General features: G+C 45.2%; 1 protein-coding gene across 1 annotated transcript; it reads left to right on the forward strand.

Moving 5' to 3' along the window:
* The first annotated feature begins 6,129 nt into the window (after window positions 1-6,129).
* Window positions 6,130-7,341, forward strand: LOC124688145 (protein MIZU-KUSSEI 1-like). The gene is made up of 2 exons (XM_047221861.1): window positions 6,130-6,658; window positions 6,740-7,341. The coding sequence occupies exons 1-2, from the start codon at window positions 6,130-6,132 to the stop codon at window positions 7,051-7,053; spliced, it is 843 nt and encodes a 280-aa protein (XP_047077817.1). The 3' UTR covers window positions 7,054-7,341.
* Window positions 7,342-24,981: the final 17,640 nt, after the last annotated feature.

Genomic DNA, 24,981 nt, shown 5'->3' on the forward strand with positions numbered 1-24,981 from the left:
GCATGTTGGGTGAACAAATTACAGTCGGGCAATTGACAAATAGAGAGGGCATAACAATGCACATACATGTCATGATAAGTATAGTGAGATTTAATTGGGCATTACGACAAAGTACATAGACCGCCATCCAACCGCATCTATGCCTAAAAATTCCACCTTCGAGGTTATCGTCCGAACCCCTTCCAGTATTAAGTTGCAAAGCAACAGACAATTGCATTAAGTATGGTGCGTAATGTAATCAATAACTACATCCTCGGACATAGCATCAATGTTTTATCCCTAGTGGCAACAACACAACACAACCTTAGGGGTTTTTGTCACTCCCCCAGGTGTCAATGCAGGCATGAACCCACTATCGAGCATAAATACTCCCTCTTGGAGTTACTAGCATCAACTTGGCCGAGCCTCTACTAATAACGGAGAGCATGCAAGATCATAAACAACACATATGAAATAACTTGATAATTAACATAACATGGTATTCTCTATCCATCGGATCCCGACAAACACAACATAGAGTATTACGGATAGATGATCTTGATCATGTTAGGCAGCTCACAAGATCCAACAATGAAGCACAATGAGGAGAATACAACCATCTAGCTACTGCTATGGACCCATAGTCCAGGGGTGAACTACTCACTCATCACTCCGGAGGCGACCATGGCGGTGTAGAGTCCTCCGGGAGATGAATCCCCTCTCCGGCAGGGTGCCGGAGGAGATCTCCGAATCCCCCGAGATGGGATCGGCGGCGGCGGCGTCTCGGTAAGGTTTTCCGTATCGTGGTTTTTCGCCTCGGGGGTTTCGCGACGGAGGCTTTAAGTAGGCGGAAGGGCAGAGTCGGGGGCCGACGAGGGGCCCACACCATAGGGCGGCGCGGGCCCCCCTTGGCCGCGCCGCCATGTGGTGTCGCCACCTCGTGGCCCCACTTCGTATGCTCTTCGGTCTTCCGGAAGGTTCGTGGCAAAATAGGCCCCCGGGTCTTCGTTTCGTCCAATTCCGAGAATATTTCGTTACTAGGATTTCGAAACCAAAAACAGCAGAAAACGAGAACCGGCACTTCGGCATCTTGTTAATAGGTTAGTTCCAGAAAATGCACGAATATGACATAAAGTGTGCATAAAACATGTAGGTATCATCAATAATATGGCATAGAACATAAGAAATTATCGATACGTCGGAGACGTATCAGTGCCCTGATGGGCTCAGCCGTTCCCAAAAGCGAAGGGTTCAGCGTCTACGTGGGTTGGAGGAAGCTGAAAGGTTATACCTGCACACGTTGAGGAAGGCACGGCCTGATCTGGCCGCTAAAGTTCAGCGAACCCTGGACGAAGAAGGTCGGCCACAAAGAAAAGAGTGGCGCCCCAGACAAAAGAAAGCCGACGGTGAGACATCGGCTGGCACAAATATGGTGTTCATCCTTCCAACGGAGTTTAGTGCTCCAGGATTAGACGAAGCACCTGTGGCACAACTTGACTGCGGCCCACGGCCGGTCATCTTCGAGAAGCCACGAGAAAGAAGCTACAGGCATCTGAAGGCCCTGTACTTGCGAGGTTACATCAATGGGCAGCCTGTCAACAAGATGTTGGTGGACACCGGAGCGGCGGTTAACATTATGCCATACTCCATGCTACGTCGGTTGGGACGCTCCAGCTCGGATCTGATCAAGACCAATGTGACACTGAGCGATTTCAACGGCCAAGCATCCGACGCACAAGGTGTTCCGAATGTGGATCCGACCGTAGGAAGGAAAACTGTCCCTACGACGTTCTTTATTGTCGACGAGCAAGAGCTCCTATGCTGTCCTACTAGGGAGAGATTGGATCCACGCCAACTGTTGCATTCCATCCACGATGCACCAATGCCTAATACAATGGGATGGAGATGAAGTAGAAGTCGTCCACGCAGATGATTCAGCCGAGATTTCAACGGCTGGCATGAACGTTTGGGAGACATCAGGCCAAGAGCCACTCTCAGGAATTAATTTGGACGACTGCGAGCGCATCGACGTGACAAAGAACGGGGTTAGGCTGGTTTTATCCACCGGCCTGACCGTGTAACAAGAGCAACATCGATGGACAAATGTGGCGATGCCGATCCAGGAGATAGGCCCCAAGGATCTATGGAGGAACGTTACAAAACCTTCATCGAGCAAGCAACATGGAGGCCGATTCCAGCAATCGGCCAAAATTATCCTCACCATACATTCTGCCTGGGTTCAGCATTTGATCCAACAGGAAATACCTGAAGAGCCGATACCATCAAATACCTTGAAAGAATCGGCTCGGGGGGCACCTAGGTGGATAAAACACGAGGATATGAAGTAGAAGTGTCTTTCCAGCAGCCCAAGATATTCTTTGATGATGGGTATTGAAGTATGGTGGTCGATACATAAATCGGCCGTAAAAATTCAAATTTTTTTTAAGCACAGCCGATGCGCAGACATCGACTTAAGGATAGAAAGCCGATGCATAGCCATCGACTCTAGCAAAATTACACAGGAGCTACCCACTGCGTGTTCAGGGCACAAGGCAATGCTGTCAGAGGAGTTAAGCCGTTGGTGATTATCTACATATCGACTTTCAACGGAAGGAAAGTGATCGGCACTGGCTGGCTCTGCATGGTAGCTCTCTCAGACATGATCGAGCCCGGGTCCATTTGTCTGAATTGCGTGTCCTCGTCTCTGTTTCGCCTTGACTGAGACTCGGGGGGCAGCTGGCCTGGTGGATGCTCTGTTTTTGAAAGCCGATTGGCTGGCCATCGGCTAGTCCTGCGTCGTGAATTTCGTCAAGGGTGGTGATCCAGCAGAACTCAAACTCATTGATCGAAAAGGTGAAGGATAGTTCATGAGGGCTTGATGCGCTGACATCGGCTTATTAAGTTTTGACCAAGATTGCAATCACCCCGTGGTCGAAGAGATGAAGGGCGGATTATGAGAGACCGATGCGTTGCCATCGGCTCATTGAGAATCGGCTTAAAAGAAATCAGCAAAATCAAATTGGGGAAATTTCTTCATTAATGAACAGGATTTCTTACAAAGAAAGAGCCGATTACTCAAAGAAGGAAGAACAAAAGAAGGGTCTGTTGACCAATCTACTACTACTAGGCCTACACTAGTAGATCCTAGTCTACGGGCCATCGCTGCCCTCGTCGTCATCCTCGAACTCTCATCGGCACTACTGCCGATGGGCTCCTCGTCGCTGCTCCCGTAGCCCTCTACGGGAGCTTCATCCTCCTCTTCGTCGTCGCTGCTGTCGTCGTCCCACCACATGCGGAGGCGTTTCGCCGGCGGGTAGCCCTCGAGGGAGTCGTCGTCATCATCTTCCTCCTCCTCTTCTTCAGAGGAGGGGCAGCCGTCCCATGGGAACCGGTCATCCTCGCTTTCCGATTCCAGTTCCCCATTAGCGAGGAATTGGAGATCTTCATCTCCGCTGGTCAAGGACTGGTCGTCCTCGGACCAGATGGAGGAGGCGTGGTCTTCCTGGTCCCATTCTTCTGGTGCGCGGATGTCCTCCGGCGTCTCGCGGGAGGAGGAAGACCCGTAGGAAAGACCGGAGGAGGGGGAGGAGGAAGAAGACATGGTGGCACAGGAGGGTTTTTTGGGTGCTAATGCGAGGAGAATGATGAAGAAGCAAACTGTTTAGAACGGTTAAATAAAAGGGGATATGAGGGAGATTCAATGCCGCAGCAGTTCCCGAGGAAGTGATGCCCAACAGAAAAATTTCGCAGGCCACGCGGAAAAGTTGAAGAGGCAAGGCATCATGATGAAGGATTCTGCGGCGGTTTCTGCTCTGCCACGACATGACCCGACGAAGGAAAAGCATAATGATTTTGGAAATGTCATTTCCAAAACCAGGGGGGCATGTGTTATCACCAGAATTTGACCGGATCAGAGGTGGGCCGCGATTGGAGATGGGCTTGAGAAATATACGTAGAAGGAATACATGAATCGGCCTTGTGTACCAAGTTTGGGCTAATTGCCCGTGTATCTGTACCATAGTAGGATATGTGTCGGTTAGAAGTTAGAGTTTTACCCGTGCACGGTTAGGTGCACGCCTGAATTAGAAAGTCCCCCGGACTATAAATATGTATCTAGGGTTTATGAAATAAACAACAACCAACGTTCAACACAAACCAATCTCGGCGCATCGCCAACACCCCCGTCTCGAGGGTTTCTTCCGGGTAAGCACCATGCTGCCTAGATCGCATCATGCGATCTAGGCAGCACACGCGTTTATTCGTCTCCCATGCGTTGCTCGTACTGAAGCCTTTTTGATGGCGAGCAACGTAGTTATCATAGGTGTTTTAGGGTTAGCATTGTTCTTCGTATCATATGCTATCGTCGTGCAACCCTTAGGCATCTAGCCGCCCTTACGCCTGTCACGGGTGTAAGGGCGGCACCCCGCTTGATCATTATTTAGTAGATCCGATCCATTATGATTGCTCCTTGTTCTTCAAGGATTAGTTTAATATCTGCATTGTTAGGCCTTACAAAGGGTTGGAGGATCCAGCGGCGCGTAGGGTGTCGTTTGCTAGCCCTAGACAGGATGTTCCGGGGATCAACCTCGTGTTGGTTTTTAGGCCCTGTCTAGGATCGGCTTACGATCACCGTGCGCGAGCGCGAGGCCCAATCACGAGTAGGATGTTCCGATTGTGCGGTGCAAACCCCAAATCGTAGTAGGTCGCTTTAGCTTTATCTTGATCAAGCAGGACCACCATCTGATCGTACACCTCGTACGTATCATGGGTGGATCGGCTCTTTGAGCCGATTCACAGGACAACCTGAGAGCCGATCGAGGCTCGTATTTAACGTTTACGTGTATGTCATGCAGGAAACTAAGCGAGGCATCATCCAACACCTTCCTGACCAGGTATAGGTCAGGTGGCACGCCCTTGCGACAGCATCGGACGTGTGACCAGAAGGCTTTGCGGGCCGTCGCTCGGAGGGATCAGGGCCAGCCGCAGTCCTGGGAGATTCCCGGCTCTACGGTGTTGCCAGTCGCTGCCCGCCGGTGGGTTTCTGACCGCAACAACATAACACACATGTATCAATGTTTCGGTTAATACAATTATAGCATGATATGCAAACATTTATCATAAAAACAAAGATATGATAATAACCATTTTATTATTGCCTCTTGGGCATATCTCCAACAACATTTGCCCGGTTCCCTGCCATGACATGGTCGAAAACTCAGACGTGAGAGGTGATGAATGCATGAGTGTGCTTGCCCTACATGATCATTGAGAACGAGTGGGACTACCCAGAGCTTGAGAGTGAGGACCATATTTCAGACAAGGTCCTCTTGCAGATTCTGATCAGTAGGCCGATATTGTAGGCCGCATTCCTCACCACGCGTTAGGAGATCCGTGACTCCATTATGCATGACCAACTGCAGAAGGATCTGGTGAAGCACATGTGAATGCGCAAAGTCAACAACTAGTTTGATGTGTTCCAATTTGCGTTTACAACTTTTTAAATTATGAGCTCGTTTTGTTAAACTATTTGCTTCGTATTGATTTGTATGCCGAACTATGTCCCATCCCCCCCCCCCCCCAAATCAGCCGACTTCGTAAACCCTTAATCCAAAATTTGCCGGCTGGGGGGGGCTGACCTCGGCGCGCGGCTGGAAGTTCGGCGTCCCAAATCAAACTTGTCTTCAGCCCCACACAAAATAGAGTTGGATTTCGGCCTAGGGTACCAACTAATGGAGATGCTCTTACCTATTGGTGTGTGACATGTGTCTACCATGGAACGTCGACACATGTAGCCCACGTCCTGTCTGTGTTCCCTCTCCCATCTGCCGCTGCGCCTGGGCGGCGCCCTGCCCATTCGGGCCGCCGTGCAACCCTCCGTATTAATCCGGCATTCTTCCACCGGCCACTCGTGCTGGTATTTACACCGCGCCGGGCAGGGTGCGTCGACTCCCCCACAGCGCTCGCTCACCGGCCCCTTTGCCAAAAGCGCGCGCCAAAGTGCCAAGTGCAACCACCTTAAAGCATGCGGCTTTGCCCCTAAACCCCCATCAAATGCTCCACCCAGCCGCGCGCGCCCACGGACCATTCATTAACGTCCCGCACGCACGCGCGGGAGCAGGAAAGGTGGAGAGCTAGCCGGCGCCGGCCATCATGGCGAGAGCCTTTCGCGCGGCGTCCCCGCTGCCGCTCCCCTCCAGCTCCAGGAGAGCCATCGCGAGCGGCGACAGCGGTGGCAGCGGCAGCTTCTCGTGGCTGCACAAGAAGCGCTCGAGCAAGGCGCCGCTGCGCACCGGCCTGGGCCAGGAAGAGGAGAGCTTGGGCGGCGGCGAGGGAGACGAGGAGGCGGTAGCGGCCGCCGCGCCGTCGTCGTCTAACGTCGACGAGCATCCCTCGTCGTCATCGAGGAAGAAGCGCGCGGCCGCGCTGGCGCGGCTTCGGTCGGTGTTCCTGGCGGCTATCACGCACCGGCGCCGGCGCCGGCAGCTCGGGTCCAGCGTGACGGGCACCATCTTCGGCCGGCGTCGCGGCCGCGTGCACGTCGCGCTGCAGACGGACCCGCGATCGCCCCCCGTGCTGCTGGTGGAGATGGCCGCCTACTCCACCGGCGCGCTCGTCAGGGAGATGTCCTCCGCCCTCGTTCGCCTCGCGCTCGAGTGCGAGAAGCCGCCGCTCGCCGCAGGTACGCTTGCTACCCTCTACATCCAACAGCGAGAGCAGCGTAAAGCGCCAGAGCTACATATTAACCTGCAGATACGTGCAGGGGAGAAGCGGCGGGCGCTGCTGGATGAACCGACGTGGCGCGCCTACTGCAACGGGCTCAAGTGCGGCTACGCGGTCCGGCGGGAGTGCGGCGCCGACGAGTGGCGCGTGCTGCGCGCGGTCGAGCCGGTGTCCGTCGGCGCCGGCGTGCTCCCGGACGACGGTGCTGACGCTGGCGCCGGCGAGGGCGACCTGATGTACATGCGCGCCAAGTTCGAGCGGGTGGTCGGGTCGAGGGACTCGGAGGCGTTCTACATGATGAACCCCGACGGCAGCGGCGGGCCCGAGCTCAGCATCTACCTGCTCAGAGTCTGATCGATCGAGCCAGGAAAATCTTCCTGTTATTTTGGACTTTGTGCAAGTCCGCGTGCATGCATTATTTGGGCTTGTGATTGCTTTTCATTCTCTCTGGTTCCATGTAATTTGGTGCATTAGCTAAAACAACTGTACTTTGGTGCATTAGCTAAAACAACTGTAATTTGGTGGTTGGCCTTGTACAGTACTCACGTCCAATAGTATCACTGATCACTCATGTAACTTAACTAGTAAGAACATCAAATTTCCTCGCAAAATAATAATATGCATGGTACTGCTAACTTCAAACTCGCATGTAATTTGGTACTCTCGTTTGCTTAAACTTGAGTGTTAACTTCTTCTTTTAAGTTCACAAAAAGTATAAAGCACTCCAAACATAATAAAAATTACATCGAGGTTCTTGGACCACCTAATGACCACTACCGCCGCCAGAGCAAGCTGTCGATGCGCCGCTGTAACCGCTCCCCTAGCGGAGCTGACGTAATGTTGTTGATGACAGCTGAGAATTCTTCATGCTCATGCCCCTAAGGACCAGTGCCGAGAGCCGAAATCGTCACCATTAAACCCTTGAATTGATCCAAATCTTTTGACACTCAACTTGTAACACACGTAGACTTAGGGAGATCCACCACTCCCTGAGAGCAGTAACCAGACAATTCCCCGCCCTCCTAAACGCCACCACCGGTGAGATATCCACCAATGGGGTGGACAAGGAGGTGGATATACCATATTCTTGTCCCACACAACACCTCCATGGCCACCATAACATTGTTGTCGGTTGAACAATCTCTGACTTTAAGGATCTTACTACAACATCGAGCGCAGGTCCGAGGTCCTCACCCTCTCCCACCTCCGGAATGACAAGTATAGGAGGCGGGGACCCGTAGATTCCCTGCCGGATAGGGCGGAGATAGGGCAGATGATGGCGGTGACCTAGGGTTTCCACCCTAGTCGCCGCCTTTTTTCCTTAAAAAACTACCCGCCTTTCAGTTTTAACTTCCATAATGGTAGATTAACTTTGCCGCTATTATTTGCATGCATGCACACTTCAAAATTTGCACTAAACAACATAATGCACACGCACACCCGGTGCAAGTGTTGTTGCTAAATTGTTGACAAATAAAATCAGTTGGTAGGATTCACCCATTTCCTCCATCCTCGTGTGATCGCAGCTTTAGGAAGTTTATTCCTTGATGCCAATTATGAAGATCTCGATGCACCAAATATCTTAAGGCATGCATGGGACCTTTAATCAGTAGATTCCCATTCGTGAATCATGATCGTTATGTGCTATTGTTTCCCTTATTTATGTTTCTCATCATCATACTTCATCAACAAGGCCTACCCCGAGCCAATCTAGTCATAAAGCCATGTACCCCACATTTTTAATGACTATTTAAAATTATTAATACCATGGGTATGGTGTGTTATAAGTTATTCGGGTCTATTTAATAAAATCAGTCCACCGTCGATTCAGAGATAGTTACTTCTCAGTCGATATTTATAGATTTATGATCAAGTGCTTCTTATCATTTTGTATATGCACGGCCATTCATATGGGACCGTTCAAAGCGTAAAATATAAATAGTAGTTTCTTCGCCGGCTAAAAAATAACAAGACAATTACAAATTGTAATCATTTATCTCTTTCTCCTGAAGAAGAAGATAAAGTGACATGTAGACTAGTATTATTTACTAAAGATCTCTTTTGAGTGTTTCCCCCCTAAAGCTAGACATAACTGATAGTGACCTCAACATTTTCATATTCGCAAGTAAGAAACCTACTAATTCCTCATCATTAGCCTTAGCCATAAGGGGTTAAGAATGGAGGCGTGGATCCTTTTCCTTCTTCTTTAGCACTTTCACGCTTGGCACAGAGGTGGTGGGCCAGCTCTAAGCCTGGTGAGCGCATTTCATTTTGCATGGCCCAAGGGGAACGCCAATGAGGACGCCGAGGTTGTTCGTTGGGCCATAGGGTCTTAAAGCTGTTAATCAAAAGCCCAGACTGGCTAGGCGCCAACCAACGGCTAAGATGGTCCGCGCCAGCTCAATCGCATCATTGCCGTGCTTAAAGCTGTCGCTAAGTCGCTGGCTGTCTGGGTTGACAAAACGTCGCGATACTTCAGGACTGGAAAAGCAAACAGTTGTGGCCGACCACTCTAGTGTCAAGAATTCCAATAACCGTGGGCGTTGTGTTGAAGCTACTAGCAGTAACCTAGTAGAAGAAGAGTACTTTTCATAAGAGAATTACAACACGCCGTCTAATCTCTTGCTCAAGATTCCATGTAAAAACATGGTAATATTCCATGGTTGGCCCCTTACAAGAATTACAGTGTGTGTTCTGTCTGGATTACTTGTTCTTAGGCTTTTTTGCCTCACAAACTAATTAAGCACCTAAATAGGTGCCTTGGGTCTAATTTCTTCCGAGCTCCAACCAAGGTAATACCTTGAGCCCAACTACTAAGGCGTCATACGGTCGTAGAACTCCTTTTTACTGCCTAACTGTATAAATATTACCCCATGCAGCTATATATATATGACTAACCTAGCCAACCCTACCCAGCAGTTACGTGTTAGGTAACATGCTCGTGGTCACTTCTGGATATAACTTTTCCCTTTTGTACTAGTTTCATGCCCTCTTTATTCTCTTTTCCGAAGCATCCATTTTTATTACTCCCTCCGATCCATAAGACGTGTTTCAGGGGTTTAGTTCAAATTTGAGCTAATTTGAATTAAAATACCGACACTTATTATGGATCAGATGGAGTAATACTCTGTTCACATATATTTTCCTTTTCATATGCTTAGAAAGTTTAACTTCCAGACTTTTAAAAATTAACTTTTAGAAAATTTCAAACTTGCATTATTTAAAAAATCCAAACAATAATAGATTTGATTATTTTAGAAATTCAAACGATTTAAAATCTCATTTCAGAGGAAAATTCAAAATTTCAAAATTTTGTAACATGGGTGGACCCAACATTGTTACGTCCTCATCTGCATACGTGTGTGACCGCCCGAACCAGCCTTATGTCTTATGGTCATTCATAAGTAGGCCCTAAGAAGGGTCAATAAAGCCTTAAAATTTATAGTCCCACGCCATACGAAAGGTATATAAATTTGTTGTAGTTCCTTCTGTTGGAGATATGCCCAAGAGGCAATAATAAAGTAGTTATTATATATCTTTGTGTTTATGATAAATGTTTATATATCATGCTATAATTGTATTAACCGAAACATTGATACATGTGTGTTATGTAAACAACAAGGAGTCCCTAGTAAGCCTCTTGTATAACTAGCTTGTTGATTAATAGATGATCATCGTTTCATGATCATGAACATTGGATGTTATTAATAACAAGGTTATATAATTATGTGAATGATGTAATGGACACACCCAATTAAGCGTAGCATTAGATCACGTCATTAAATTATTTGCTATAAGCTTTCGATACATAGTTACCTAGTCCTTTGACCATGAGATCATGTAAATCACTTATACCGGAAGGGTACTTTGATTACATCAAACACCACTGCGTAAATGGGTGGTTATAAAGGTGGGATTAAGTATCCGGAAAATATGAGTTGAGGCATATGGATCAACAGTGGGATTTGTCCATCCCGATGACGGATAGATATACTCTGGGCCCTCTCGGTGGAATGTCGTCTAATTAGCTTGCAAGCATATGAATGGTTCATAAGAGACCACATACCACGGTACGAGTAAAAGAGTACTTGTCAGGAGACGAGGTTTAACAAGGTATAGATATACCGATGATCAAACCTCGGACAAGTAAAATATCGCGTGACAAAGGGAATCGGTATCGTATGTGAATGGTTCATTCGATCACTAAGTCATCATTGAATATGTGGGAGCCATTATGGATCTCCAGATCCCGCTATTGGTTATTGGTCGGAGAGAGGTCTCAACCATGTCCGCATAGTTTGCGAACCGTAGGGTGACACACTTAAGGTTTGATGTCGTTTAAGTAGATATGGAATATGGAATGGAGTTCGAAGTTTTGTTCGGAGTCTCGGATGGGATCCAGGACATCACGAGGAGTTCCGGAATCGTCCGGAGAATAAGATTCATATATAGGAAGTCATTTTATAAGTTTGAAAATGATCTGATGCATTTATGGAAGGTTCTAGAAAAGTCCGGAAGAAATCACTATGGAAGGCGGAGTCCCGGAGGGACTCCACCTAGCATGGCCGGCCAACCCTAAGGGGGTGGAGTCCCAGGTGGACTCCACCATAGGTGGCCGGCCACCCGACCTAAAGGAAAGGTGGGAGTCCCACCTTGGGTAGGACTCCCCCCTTGAGTAGGTTTCCCACTTTTGGGAGGTTTTGTTGTTGGGGTCTTATTCGAAGACTTGGACTACAACTCTTGGGGACTTCCACCTATATAATGAGGAGCCAAGGGGAGGGGCCGGACACACCAAAGCCTTCTAGGCCGCAGCCCCCAATTGGCCGGCGCCTTAGACCCCCTCTCTCCCCAAACCCTAGCGCCCCTCCTCCACATATCTCTCCCGCAGTGCATAGGCGAAGCCCTGCCGGAGATCTCCACCACCACCGTCACCACGCCGTCGTGCTGCCGGGATTCCGAGGAGGATCTACTACTTCTGCTACCCGCTGGAACGGGGAGAAGGACGTCTTCATCAACACCGAATGTGTGACCGAGTACGGAGGTGCTGCCCGATTGTGGCACCGTCAAGATCTTCTACGCGCTTTTGAAAGCGGCAAGTGATCATCTTCTGCAACAACGAGATCTAATCTCGTAGGCTTTGGAAATCTTCAAGGGTTAGTCTCCTTCATCCCCTCGTTGCTACCGTCTTCTAGATTGCATCTTGGCTTGGATTGCGTTCTCGCGGTAGGAATTTTTTTGTTTTCTATGCTACGAATCCCATCAGTGGTATCAGAGCCGTATCTATGCATAGATTGGTTGCACGAGTAGAACACAATTGTTTTGTGGACGTTGATGCTTTGTTGTCGTTAGTTTGAGTACTTTGCATCTTTGTGGCATAGTGGGATGAAGCGGCTCGTGCTAACTTTACATGACCGCGTTCATGGGATTTGCTCCACGCTCGACATGCAACTTGTATTGCATAAGTGGCTTTGCGGGTGTCTGTCTCTCCTACTATAGTGAAGATCCAATTTACTCTTCTATTGACAACACTACTATCACCGTTGTGGTTCATGTTCGTAGGTAGATTAGATCTTACTCGAAAACCCTAAACCACGTAAAATATGCAAACCAAATTAGAGACGTCTAACTTGTTTTTGCAGGGTTTGGTGATGTGATATGGCCATAATGTGATGATGAATATGTATGAGATGATCATTATTGTATTGTGGCAACCGGCAGGAGCCTTATGGTTGTCTTTAAATTTCATGTTGAGTAGTATTTCAAAGAAGTTGTAATATTTGCTACATGGGAAAACAATCATGAAAACGGCGCCATTGACCTTGACGCTACGCCGACGATGATGGAGATCATGACCGTTGATGATGGAGATCATGTCCGTGCTTTGGAGATGAAGATCAAAGGCGCAAAGACAAAGGGGCCATATCATATCACATATGAATTGCATGTGATGTTAATCCTTTTATGCATCTTATTTTGCTTAGATCGCGACGGTAGCATTATAAGATGATCCCTCTCACTAAAATATCAAGATAATAAAGTGTTCATCCTTAGTAGCACCGTTCCAAGACTTGTCGTTTCGAAGCATCTCGTGATTTTCGGGTGTGATAGATTCAACATGTGCATACAACGGGTGCAAGCCAGATTTGCACACGCGGATACTAAGGTTGCCTTGACGAGACTAGCATGTACAGACATGGTCTCGGAACACGGGATACCGAAAGGTAGAGCATGAATCATATGATTGATATGATGAACACTTTGAGTGTTCGCCATTGAAGTTACATCTTGTCTCGTGATGATCGGGCTTGATGTAGTGGATTTGGTTCGTGTGATCACTAAGACAATCCGAGGGATATTGTTTTGAGTGGGAGTTCACCTAGATTTTTAATTTTGTTGAATTAAAATTTGAACTCAATTTGTCATAAACTTAGTCTAAACTATTGCTAATATATGTTGTAGATCATGGCGTCCCCATCAATCAATTTTAACCAGTTCCTAGAGAAAGAAAAGCTTAAGAGCAACGGTAGCAACTTCACCGACTGGTTCCGTCATGTGAGGATTTTCGCTGGTGGAAACCTGCAATATGTGCTCGATGCACCGCTAGGTGACCCACCTGCAGAAACTGAAACCGATGAGGTAAAGAATGTTTACGCGACTCGGAAAACTCGGTACTCTCAAGTTCAGTGTGCCATCCTATGCGATCCGGAAGCCGATCTTCAAAAACGTTTTGAGCACCACGATCCACATGAGTTGGTCAATGAGCTGAAAGCTATCTTTGAAACTCATGCGGCCGTGGAATGCTATGAAGCATCGAAACACTTCTTCAGTTGCATGATGGAGCAGGGCAGCTCCGTTAGTGAGCACATGCTCGCCATGACCGGGCATGCGAAGAAACTCAGTGACTTAGGAATAGTGATTCCTAACAGACTGGGGATTAATCGTGTCCTTCAATCACTGCCATCTAGTTACAAGAACTTTGTGATGAACTACAACATGCAGAACATGAACAAAGAGTTACCTGAACTCTTCGCCATGCTGAAATCTGCTGAGGTTGAGATAAAGAAAGAGTACCAAGTGTTGATGGTCAACAAGACCACCAGTTTCAAGAAACAGGGCAAGTCTAAGGGTAACTTCAAGAAGGGCGGCAAGAAAGCTGCCGCGCCTCCTGTGAATCCTAAGGCTGGCCCTAAGCCTGATGCTGAGTACTATTACTGCAAGGAGAAGGGACACTGGAAGCGCAATTGCTCCAAGTACTTGGCTGATCTGAAGAGCGGCCTTGTCAAGAAGAAGAAAGGTATATCTGATATACATGTTATAGATGTTTATCTTACTGGTTCCCGTTCTAGTGCCTGGGTATTTGATACTGGTTCGGTTGCTCACATTTGTAACTCGAAACAGGAACTACGGAATAAACGAAGCCTATCGAGGGATGAAGTGACGATGCGCGTTGGAAATGGATCCAAGGTCGATGTGATCGCTGTCGGCACGCTCCCTCTACATCTACCTTCGGGATTAGTTTTAAACCTCAAAAATTGTTATTTAGTGCCTGCATTGAGCATGAACATTATATCTGGATCTTGTTTAATGTAAGACAGTTATTCATTCAAGTCTGAGAATAATGGTTGTTCTATTTTTATGAATAATATCTTTTATGGTCACGCGCCTGAGAAGAATGGTTTATTTCTATTAAGTCTCGATAGTAGTGATACACATGTTCATAACATTGATGCTAAGCGAATTAAATTGAATGATAATTCTACTTACATGTGGCACTGTCGTCTTGGTCATATTGGAGTGAAACGCATGAAGAAACTCCATTCCGATGGATTACTTGAGTCACTTGACTTTGAGTCACTTGATAGATGCGAAGCATGTCTAATGGGAAAAATGACTAAGACTCCATTCTCTGGTATTATGGAGCGAGCTACAGACTTATTGGAAATCATACATAACCGATGTGTGCGGACCAATGAGTGTAGCCTCGCGCGGTGGTTATCGTTATGTTCTAACCTTCACAGATGATCTGAGTAGATATGGGTATATCTATTTCATGAAACATAAATCCGAAACTTTCGAGAAGTTTAAGGAATTCCAAAGTGAAGTAGAAAATCAACGTAACAAGAAGATTAAATTTCTACGATCTGATCGTGGAGGCGAATATCTGAGTTATGAGTTTAGCATGCATTTAAAGAAATACGGAATACTTTCACAATTGATACCGCCGGGAACACCACAACGAAATGGTGTGTCCGAACGTCGTAATCGAACTCTCTTAGATATGGTTCGTTCTATGATGTCTCTTACTGATTTGCCGTTATCGTTTTGGGTTTATGCATTAGAGACAGCTGCATTCACTTTAAATAGGGCACCATCTAAATCCGTTGAAACGACACCGTATGAATTATGGTTTAATAAGAAACCTAAGCTGTCGTTCCTTAAAGTTATTTGGGGTTGCGAAGCCTATGTAAAAAAGTTACAACCGGATAAGCTAGAACCCAAAGCGGATAAATGCGTCTTTATAGGATACCCTAAGGAAACTATAGGGTATACTTTCTATCACAGATCCGAAGGCAAAATCTTTGTTGCTAAGAACGGAACCTTTCCTGAGAAAGAATTTCTCACTAAAGAAGTGACTGGAAGAAAAGTAGAACTCGACGAGATTACTGAATCTTCTCTCGTTGATCAGAGTAGCGAAGTACCGGAAGATGTTCATGTGCCGCCTGCACCGGTAACAGACGAAGCTAATGATAATGATCATGAAACTTTGAGTGAGTTAGCTACTGAACCTCGCAGATCGACAAGCGAACGTGCCACTCCTGATTGGTATGATCCTTGTCTAAATGTCATGATTGTGGACAACAATGATGAAGACCCTGCGACGTATGAAGAAGCGATGGTGAGCCCAGATTCCAACAAATGGCAAGAAGCCATGAAATCCGAAATGGGATCCATGTATGATAACAAAGTGTGGACTTTGGTAGACTTACCTTATAGCCGCAAGGCTGTCGAGAATAAATGGATCTTCAAGAGAAAAACAGATGCTGATGGTAATATTACTGTCTATAAAGCTCGACTTGTCGCAAAGGGTTTCCGAAAAATTCAAGGTGTTGACTACGATGAGACTTTCTCACCTGTAGCGAAGCTAAAGTCTGTGAGGATTTTGTTAGCAATAGCTGCATTTTTCGATTATGAGATTTGGCAGATGGATGTCAAAACAGCGATCCTTAATGGAGACATTGAGGAAGAGTTGTATATGGTACAACCCAAAGGTTTTGTCGATCCTAAAAATGCTGACAAGGTGTGCAAACTTCAGCGTTCAATTTATGGACTGAAGCAAGCATCCATTTTGATAAGGTGATCAAAGACTTCGGGTTTATACAGTGCCATGGAGAGGCCTGTATTTACAAGAAAGTGAGTGGGAGCTTGATGTCTACGGGTGCTTCTATTCTTGTAGACAGTGTTGGGCCTCCAAGAGCAGAGGTTTGTAGAACAGCAGCAAGTTTCCCTTAAGTGGATCACCCAAGGTTTATCGAACTCAGGGAGGAAGAGGTCAAAGATATCCCTCTCATGCAACCCTGCAACCACAAAGCAAGAAGTCTCTTGTGTCCCCAACACACCTAATACACTTGTCAGATGTAAAGGTGCACTAGTTCGGCGAAGAGATAGTGAAATACAGGTGGTATGAATAAATGCGAGCAGTAGTAACGGAGCAGTAGTAACGCAGTAAAACAGTAAACAAGCAGCGATAGCAGTATTTAGGAACAAGGCCTAGGGATTACACTTTCACTAGTGGACACTCTCAACATTGATCACATAACGAGAATAGATAAATGCATACTCTACACTCTCTTGTTGGATGATGAACACATTGCGTAGGATTACACGAACCCTCAATGCCGAGTTAACAAGCTCCACAATTCAATGTTCATATTTAAATAACCTTAGAGTGCATGAAAGATCAACACGACTAAACCAAGTACTAACACGAGCATGCACACTCGTCACCTTCACACTATGTAGGAGGAATAGATCACATCAATACCATCATAGCAATAGTTAACTTCATAATATACAAGAGATCATAATCATAGCCTACGCCAAGTACTAACACGGATGCACACACTCGTCACCATTACACCGTGCAGGAGGAATAAAACTACTTTAATAACATCACTAGAGTAGCACATAGATAAATTGTGATACAAAACACATTGCAATCATAAAGAGATATAAATAAGCACTTCACTACGCCATTCATAACGGTGAATAAGTATTCCGTGAAATATAGCCTAAGAGACCCACACGGTGCACACACTCGTCACCTTTACACACGTGGGACAAGGAGTCTCCGGAGATCACATAAGTAAAACCCACTTGACTAGCATAATGACATCTAGATTACAAGCATCATCATATGAATCTCAATCATGTAAGGCAGCTCATGAGATTATTGTATTGAAGTACATAGGAGAGAGATGAACCACATAGCTACCGGTACAGCCCCGAGCCTCGATGGAGAACTACTCCCTCCTCATGGGAGACAAGCAGCGTTGATGAAGATGGCGGTGGTGTCGATGGAGGAGCCTTCCGGGGCACTTCCCCGTCCCGGCGGCGTGCCGGAACGGAGACTCCTGTCCCCCGGATCTTGGCTTCGCGATGGCGGCGGCTCTGGAAGGTTTCTCGTACCGTGGCTTTTTCGTATCGATGTTTTAGGTCAGGGACCTTTATATAGGCGAAGAGGCGGCGTCAGAAGGTCGAAGGGGCGACGACACCATAAGGCGGCGCGGCCAGGGCCTGGGCCGCGCCGACCTATCATCTGGGGCCTGTGTGGCCCCCCTTTGGCGACTCTCGGGTGTTCTGGATGCTTCCGGGCAAAATAGGAACCTGGGCGTTGATTTCGTCCGATTCCGAGAATATTTCGTTACTAGGATTTCTGAAACCAAAAACAGCAGAAAACAGGAACCGGCACTTCGGCATCTTGTTAATAGGTTAGTTCCGGAAAATGCACGAATATGACATAAAGTGTGCATATAACATGTAGAAATCATCAATAATGTGGCATGGAACACAAGAAATTATCGATACGTCGGAGACGTATCAGCATCCCCAAGCTTAGTTTACGCTCGTCCCGAGCAGGTAAACGATAACAAAGATAATTTCGGAGTGACATGCCATCATAAACTTGATCATACTATTGTAAGCATATGTAATGAATGCAGCGATCAAAACAATGGTAATGACATGAGTAAACAAATGAATCATAAAGCAAAGACTTTTCATGAATAGTACTTAAAGACAAGCATCAATAAGTCTTGCATAAGAGTTAACTCATAAAGCAATAAATCAAAGTAAAGGTATTGAAGCAACACACAAGAAGATTAAGTTTCAGCGGTTGCTTTCAACTTGTAACATGTATATCTCATGGATAATTGTCAACATAGAGTAATATAACAAGTGCAATATGCAAGTATGTAGGAATCAATGCACAGTTCACACAAGTGTTTGCTTCTTGAGGTGGAGAGAAATAGGTGAACTGACTCAACATAAAAGGTAAAAGAATGGTCCTTCAAAGAGGAAAGCATCGATTGCTATATTTGTGCTAGAGCTTTTATTTTGAAAACATGAAACAATTTTGTCAACGGTAGTAATAAAGCACATGTATTATGTAAATTATATCTTACAAGTTGCAAGCCTCAGGCATAGTATACTAATAGTGCCCGCACCTTGTCCTAATTAGCTTGGACTACCGGATCATCGCAATACACATGTTTTAACCAAGTGTCACAAAGGGGTACCTCCATGCCGCCTGTACAAAGGTCTAAGGAGAAAGCTCGCATTTTGGATTTCTCGCTTTTGATTATTCTCAACTTAGACATCCATACCGGGACAACATGGACAACAGATAATGGACTCCTCTTTAATGCATAAGCATGTGGCAACAATTATTATTCTCATATGAGATTGAGGATATATGTCCAAAACTGAAACTTCCACCATGAATCATGGCTTTAGTTAGCGGCCCAATGTTCTTCTCTAACAATATGCATGCTCCAACCATTAAGGTGGTAGATCTCTCTTACTTCAGACAAGACGTACATGCATAGCAACTCACATGATATTCAACAAAGAATAGTTGATGGCGTCCCCGAAACATGGTTATCGCACAACAAGCAACTTAATAAGAGATAACGTGCATAAGTACATATTCAATACCACAATAGTTTTTAAGCTATTTGTCCCATGAGCTATATATTGCAAAGGCGAATGATGGAAATTTTAAAGGTAGCACTCAAGCAATTTACTTTGGAATGGCGGAGAAATACCATGTAGTAGGTAGGTATGGTGGACACAAATGGCATAGTGGTTGGCTCAAGGATTTTGGATGCATGAGAAGTATTCCCTCTCGACACAAGGTTTAGGCTAGCAAGGTTTATTTAAAACAAACACAAGGATGAACGGTGCAGCAAAACTCACATAAAAGACATATTGTAAACATTATAAGACTCTACACTGTCTTCCTTGTTGTTCAAAACTCAATACTAGAAATTATCTAGACTTTAGAGAAACCAAATATGCAAACCAAATTTAGCAAGCTCTAGGTGTTTCTTCATTAATAGGTGCAAAGTATATGATACAAGAGCTTAAACATGAGCACAACAATTGCCAAGTATCACATTATCCAAGACATTATAGCAAATACTACATGTATCATTTTCCAATTCCAACCATATAACAATTTAACGAAGAAGATTCAACCTTCGCCATGAAAAATAAAAGCTAAGAACACATGTGTTCATATGAACCAGCGGAGCGTGTCTCTCTCCCACACAAGCATTTATTCAAACAAAAACAAAAACAAAAGCACACGAGACGCTCCAAGTAAAGTACATAAGATGTGACCGAATAAAAATATAGTTTCAAGAGAAGGAACCTGATAATTTGTCGATGAAGAAGGGGATGCCTTGGGCATCCCCAAGCTTAGACGCTTGAGTCTTCTTGAAATATGAAGGGGTGAACCACCGGGGCATCCCCAAGCTTAGAGCTTTCACTCTCCTTGATCATAGTATATCATCCTCCTCTCTTGACCCTTGAAAACTTCTTCCACACCAAACTCGAAACAACTCATTAGAGGGTTAGTGCACAATAAAAATTAACATGTTCAGAGGTGACACAATCATTCTTAACACTTCTGGACATTGCATAAAGCTACTGGACATTAATGGATCAAATAAATTCATCCAACATAGCAAAAGAGGCAATGCGAAATAAAAGGCAGAATCTGTCAAAACAGAACAGTCCGTAAAGATGGATTTTATTGAGGCACCAGACTTGCTCAAATGAAAATTCCCAAATTGAATGAAAGTTGCGTACATATCTGAGGATCACTCACGTAAATTGGCTTAATTTTCTGAGTTACCTACAGAGAATTAGCAAAGAAATCTGTTTCTGCGCAGTAATCCAAATCTAGTATTCACTTTACTATCAAAGACTTTACTTGGCACAACAAAACTCAAAACTAAGATAAGGAGAGGTTGCTACAGTAGTAAACAACTTCCAAGACACAAATATAAAACAAAGTACTGTAGCAAAATAACACATGGGTTATCTCCCAAGAAGTTCTTTCTTTATAGCCATTAAGATGGGCTCAGCAGTTTTAATGATGCTTACATGAAAAATAGAGTATGAAGCAAAAGAGAGCATCAAGAAGCAAATTCAAAACAAACTTAAGCCTAACATGCTTCCTATGCATAGGAATCTTGTAAATAAACAAATTCATGAAGCATAATGCAACAACCATAGAAAGATAAAACAAGTGTAGCTTCAAAAATTTCAGCACATAGAGAGGCATTTTAGTAACATGAAAATTTCTACAACCATATTTTCCTCTCTCATAATAACTTTTAGTAGCAACATGAGCAAACTCAACAATATAACTATCACATAAAGCATTCTTATCATGAGTCTCATGCATAAAATTATTACTCTCCACATAAGCATAATCAATTTTATTAGTTGTAGTGGGAGCAAATTCAACAAAGTAGCTATCATTATTATTCTCATCAAGTGTAGGAGGCATAGTATAATCACAACAAAATTTACTCTCCATAGTAGGTGGCACCAAAAGACCACTATCATTATAATCATCATAAATAGGAGGCAAAGTATCATCAAAGAAAATTTTCTCCTCAATGCTTGGGGGACTAAAAAGATCATGCTCATCAAAACCAGCTTCCCCAAGCTTAGAATTTTCCATATCATTAGCAACAATGGTATTCAAAGTATTCATGCTAATATATTCCATGGGTTTTTTAATTTTCGGATCAAACCATCCATGTCTTAAATCAGGAAATAGAATAAGAAGCTCATTGTTCTCCATTATGCCTAACTAGTGTAAACAAGAAACAAAAAGATGCAATTGCAGGATCTAAAGGAAATAGCTTCGAGCACTCACACACCGGCAACAGTGCTAGGAAATAGTTTAGTAGTCGGAGGATGTGAATACCTTTTACCTTACCTCCCCGGCAACGGCGCCAGAAAATAGCTTGATGTCTACGGGTGCTTCTATTCTTGTAGACAGTATTGGGCCTCCAAGAGCAGAGGTTTGTAGAACAGCAGCAAGTTTCCCTTAAGTGGATCACCCAAGGTTTTGTAGGATAACGTTGCATAGAAAACAAAAATTTTCCTACCGCGAACACGCAATCCAAGCCAAGATGCAATCTAGAAGACGGTAGCAACGAGGGGGTATCGAGTCTCACCCTTGAAGAGATTCCAAAGCCTACAAGATGAGGCTCTTGTTGCTGCGGTAGACGTTCACTTGCCGCTTGCAAAAGCGCGTAGAAGATCTTGATCACGATCGGTTCCGGCGCCACGAACGGGCAGCACCTCCGTACTCGGTCACACGTTCGGTTGTTGATGAAGACGACGTCCACCTCCCCGTTCCAGCGGGCAGCGGAAGTAGTAGCTCCTCTTGAATCCGACAGCACGACGGCGTGGTGTCGGTGGTGGTGGAGAAGTCCGGCGGAGCTTCGCTAAGCGTGCGGGAAGTGGAGGAGCGGGGCGGCTAGGGTTTGGGGAGAGGGGGCGCCGGCCACTATGGGGTGCGGCCACCTTGGTGGTGTTTGAGGTGGCCGGCCCCTCCCCCTTGGCCCTCATTATATAGGTGGAACCCCAAGAGTTGGTCTCCAAGTCTTCGAATAAGACCCGAACCAAAAACCTTCCATAGGGAGGGGGAAACCTAGCCTAGCTAGGACTCCCACCAAGGTGGGAGTTCCACCTCCCATATGGGGGGTGGCCGGCCCCCTAAGGGGAGTCCACTTGGGACTCCTCCCCCACTAGGGTTGGCCGGCCATGGAGGTGGAGTCCCATGTGGACTCCACCTTCCTTGGTGGTTTCTTCCGGACTTTTCTAGAACCTTCTAGAACCTTCCATAGAACCTTCCGCGACATTTTATTCACATAAAATGACATCCTATATATGAATCTTATTCTCCGGACCATTCCGGAACTCCTCGTGATGTCCGGGATCACATCCGGGACTTCGAACAAATATTCCAACTCCATTCCATATTCAAGAACTACCATTTCAACATCCAACTTTAAGTGTGTCACCCTACGGTTCGTGAACTATGCGGACATGGTTGAGTACTCACTCCGACCAATAACCAATAGCGGGATCCGGAGATCCATAATGGCTCCCACATATTCAACGATGACTTTAGTGATCGAATGAACCATTCACATACGATACCAATTCCTTTTGTCACGCGATATTTTACTTGTCCGAGGTTTGATCTTCGGTATCACTCCATACCTTGTTCAACCTCGTTTCCCGACAAGTACTCTTTACTCGTACCGTGGTATGTGGTCTCTTATGAACTCATTCATATGCTTGCAAGACATTAGACGACATTCCACCGAGAGGGCCCGGAGTATATCTATCCGTCATCGGGATGGACAAATCCCACTCGTTGATCCATATGCCTCAACTCATACTTTCCGGATACTTAATCCCACCTTTATAGCCACCCATTTACGCGAGTGGTGTTTGGTGTAATCAAAGTACCTTTCCGGTATAAGTGATTTACATGATCTCATGGTCATAAGGACTAGGTAACTATGTATTGAAAGCTTATAGCAAATAACTTAATGACGAGATCTTATGCTACGCTTAATTGGGTGTGTCCATTACATCATTCATATAATGACATAACCTTGTTATTAATAACATCCAATGTTCATGATTATGAAACTAATCATCCATTAATCAACAAGCTAGTTTAAGAGGCATACTAGGGACTTCTTATTGTCTACATATCACACATGTACTAATGTTTCGGTTAATACAATTATAGCATGACATATAAACATTTATCATAAACATAGAGATATAAATAATAACCACTTTATTATTGCCTCTAGGGCATATCTCCTTCGATCTCCCACTTGCACTAGAGTCAATAATCTAGATTACATTGTAATATACCTAACACCCATGGCATTCCGGTGTTGGTCATGCTTTGCCCTAGGGAGAGCTTTAGTCAACGGATCTGCTACATTTAGATCGGTGTGTACTTTGCAAATCTTTACTTCTCCATCTTCGATGTACTCGCGAATCGAGTGGTAACGCAGCTTGATATGCTTCAGCCTCTTGTGTGACCTTGGCTCTTGTGCATTGGCGATGGCACCCATGTTATCACAGTAAATGATTAATGGGTCCAATGCACTAGGAACCACACCGAGCTCTACAATGAACCTCTTCATCCATACCGCTTCTGATGAAGCCTCCGAAGCCGCTATGTACTCGATTCTGTTGAAGACTTCGCCACCGTGCACCGCTTCGAGCTTGCCCAGCTCTATCGCAGCACCATTCAATATAAACACGTACCCAGATTGTGACTTAGAGTCATCAGGATCAGTGTTCCAACTTGCATCGGTGTAACCATTTACAACGAGCTCTTGGTCACCTCCGTAACAAAGAAACATATCCTTAGTTCTTTTCAAGTACTTCAGGATATTCTTGACCGCTGTCCAGTGTTCCATTCCTGGATCACTTTGATATCTGCTAGTCAAACTAACGAGCATGTGCTATATCCGGTCTAGTACATAGCATGGCATACATGATAGATCCTATCGCCGAGGCATAGGGGATATTACTCATCCTTTCTCTTTCTTCGCCGTAGCCGGTCCTTGAGTCTTACTCAAGACCTTGCCTCGGTAACATAGGTAAGAACCCTTTCTTACTTTCGTCCATTCTAAACTTCTTTAGAATCTTGTCCAGATATGTACTCTGTGATAGCCCTATTAGGCGTCTTGATCTATCTCTATAAATCTTGATGCCTAATATATATGATGCTTCACCAAGGTCTTTCATAGAAAAACTATTATTCAAATAACCTTTAACACTGCTTAATAGTTCTATATCATTCCCGATCAATAATATGTCATCTACATATAATATCAGGAATGCTACAGAGCTCCCACTCACTTTCTTGTAAATACAGGCCTCTCCATGACATTGTATAAACCCGAAGTCTTTGATCACCTTATCAAAGCGTCGGTTCCAACTTCTCGATGCTTGCTTCAGTCCATAGATTGAACGCTGAAGTTTGCATACTTTGTCAGCATTTTTAGGATCGATAAAACCTTTGGGTTGTACCATATACAACTCTTCCTCAATGTCTCCATTAAGGAACGCCGTTTTGACATCCATCCGCCAAATCTCATAATCGAAAAATGCAGCTATTGCTAACAAAATCCTCACAGATTTTAGCTTCGCTACGAGTGAGAAAGTCTCATCGTAGTCAACTCCTTGAATTTGTCGAAACCCTTTGCGACAAGTCGAGCTTTATAGACAGTAATATTACCATCAGCATCTGTTTTTCTCTTGAAGATCCATTTATTCTCGACGGCCTTTCGGCTATCAGGTAAGTCTACCAAAGTCCATACTTTGTTATCATACATGGATCCCATTTCGGATTTCATGGCTTCTTTCCATTTGTTGGAATCTGGGCTCATCATCGCTTCTTCATACGTCGCAGGGTCCTCATCATTGTTATCCACAATCATGACATTTAGACAAGGATCAAACCAATCAGGAGTGGTACGTTCCCTTGTCGATCTGCGAGGTTCGGTAGTTTCCTCGTTCGAAGTTTCATGATCATTATCATTAGCTTCCTCTCGTTGCCGGTGTAGGCGGTATAGGTACAACTTCCCGTACTCGCGCTACTCGATCAACGAGTATAGATTCATCAATCTCATCGAGTTCTACTTTTCTTCCGAGTCA

Source organism: Lolium rigidum, chromosome 2 (genome assembly GCF_022539505.1).
Source record: "Lolium rigidum isolate FL_2022 chromosome 2, APGP_CSIRO_Lrig_0.1, whole genome shotgun sequence".
NCBI lineage: Eukaryota > Viridiplantae > Streptophyta > Magnoliopsida > Poales > Poaceae > Lolium > Lolium rigidum.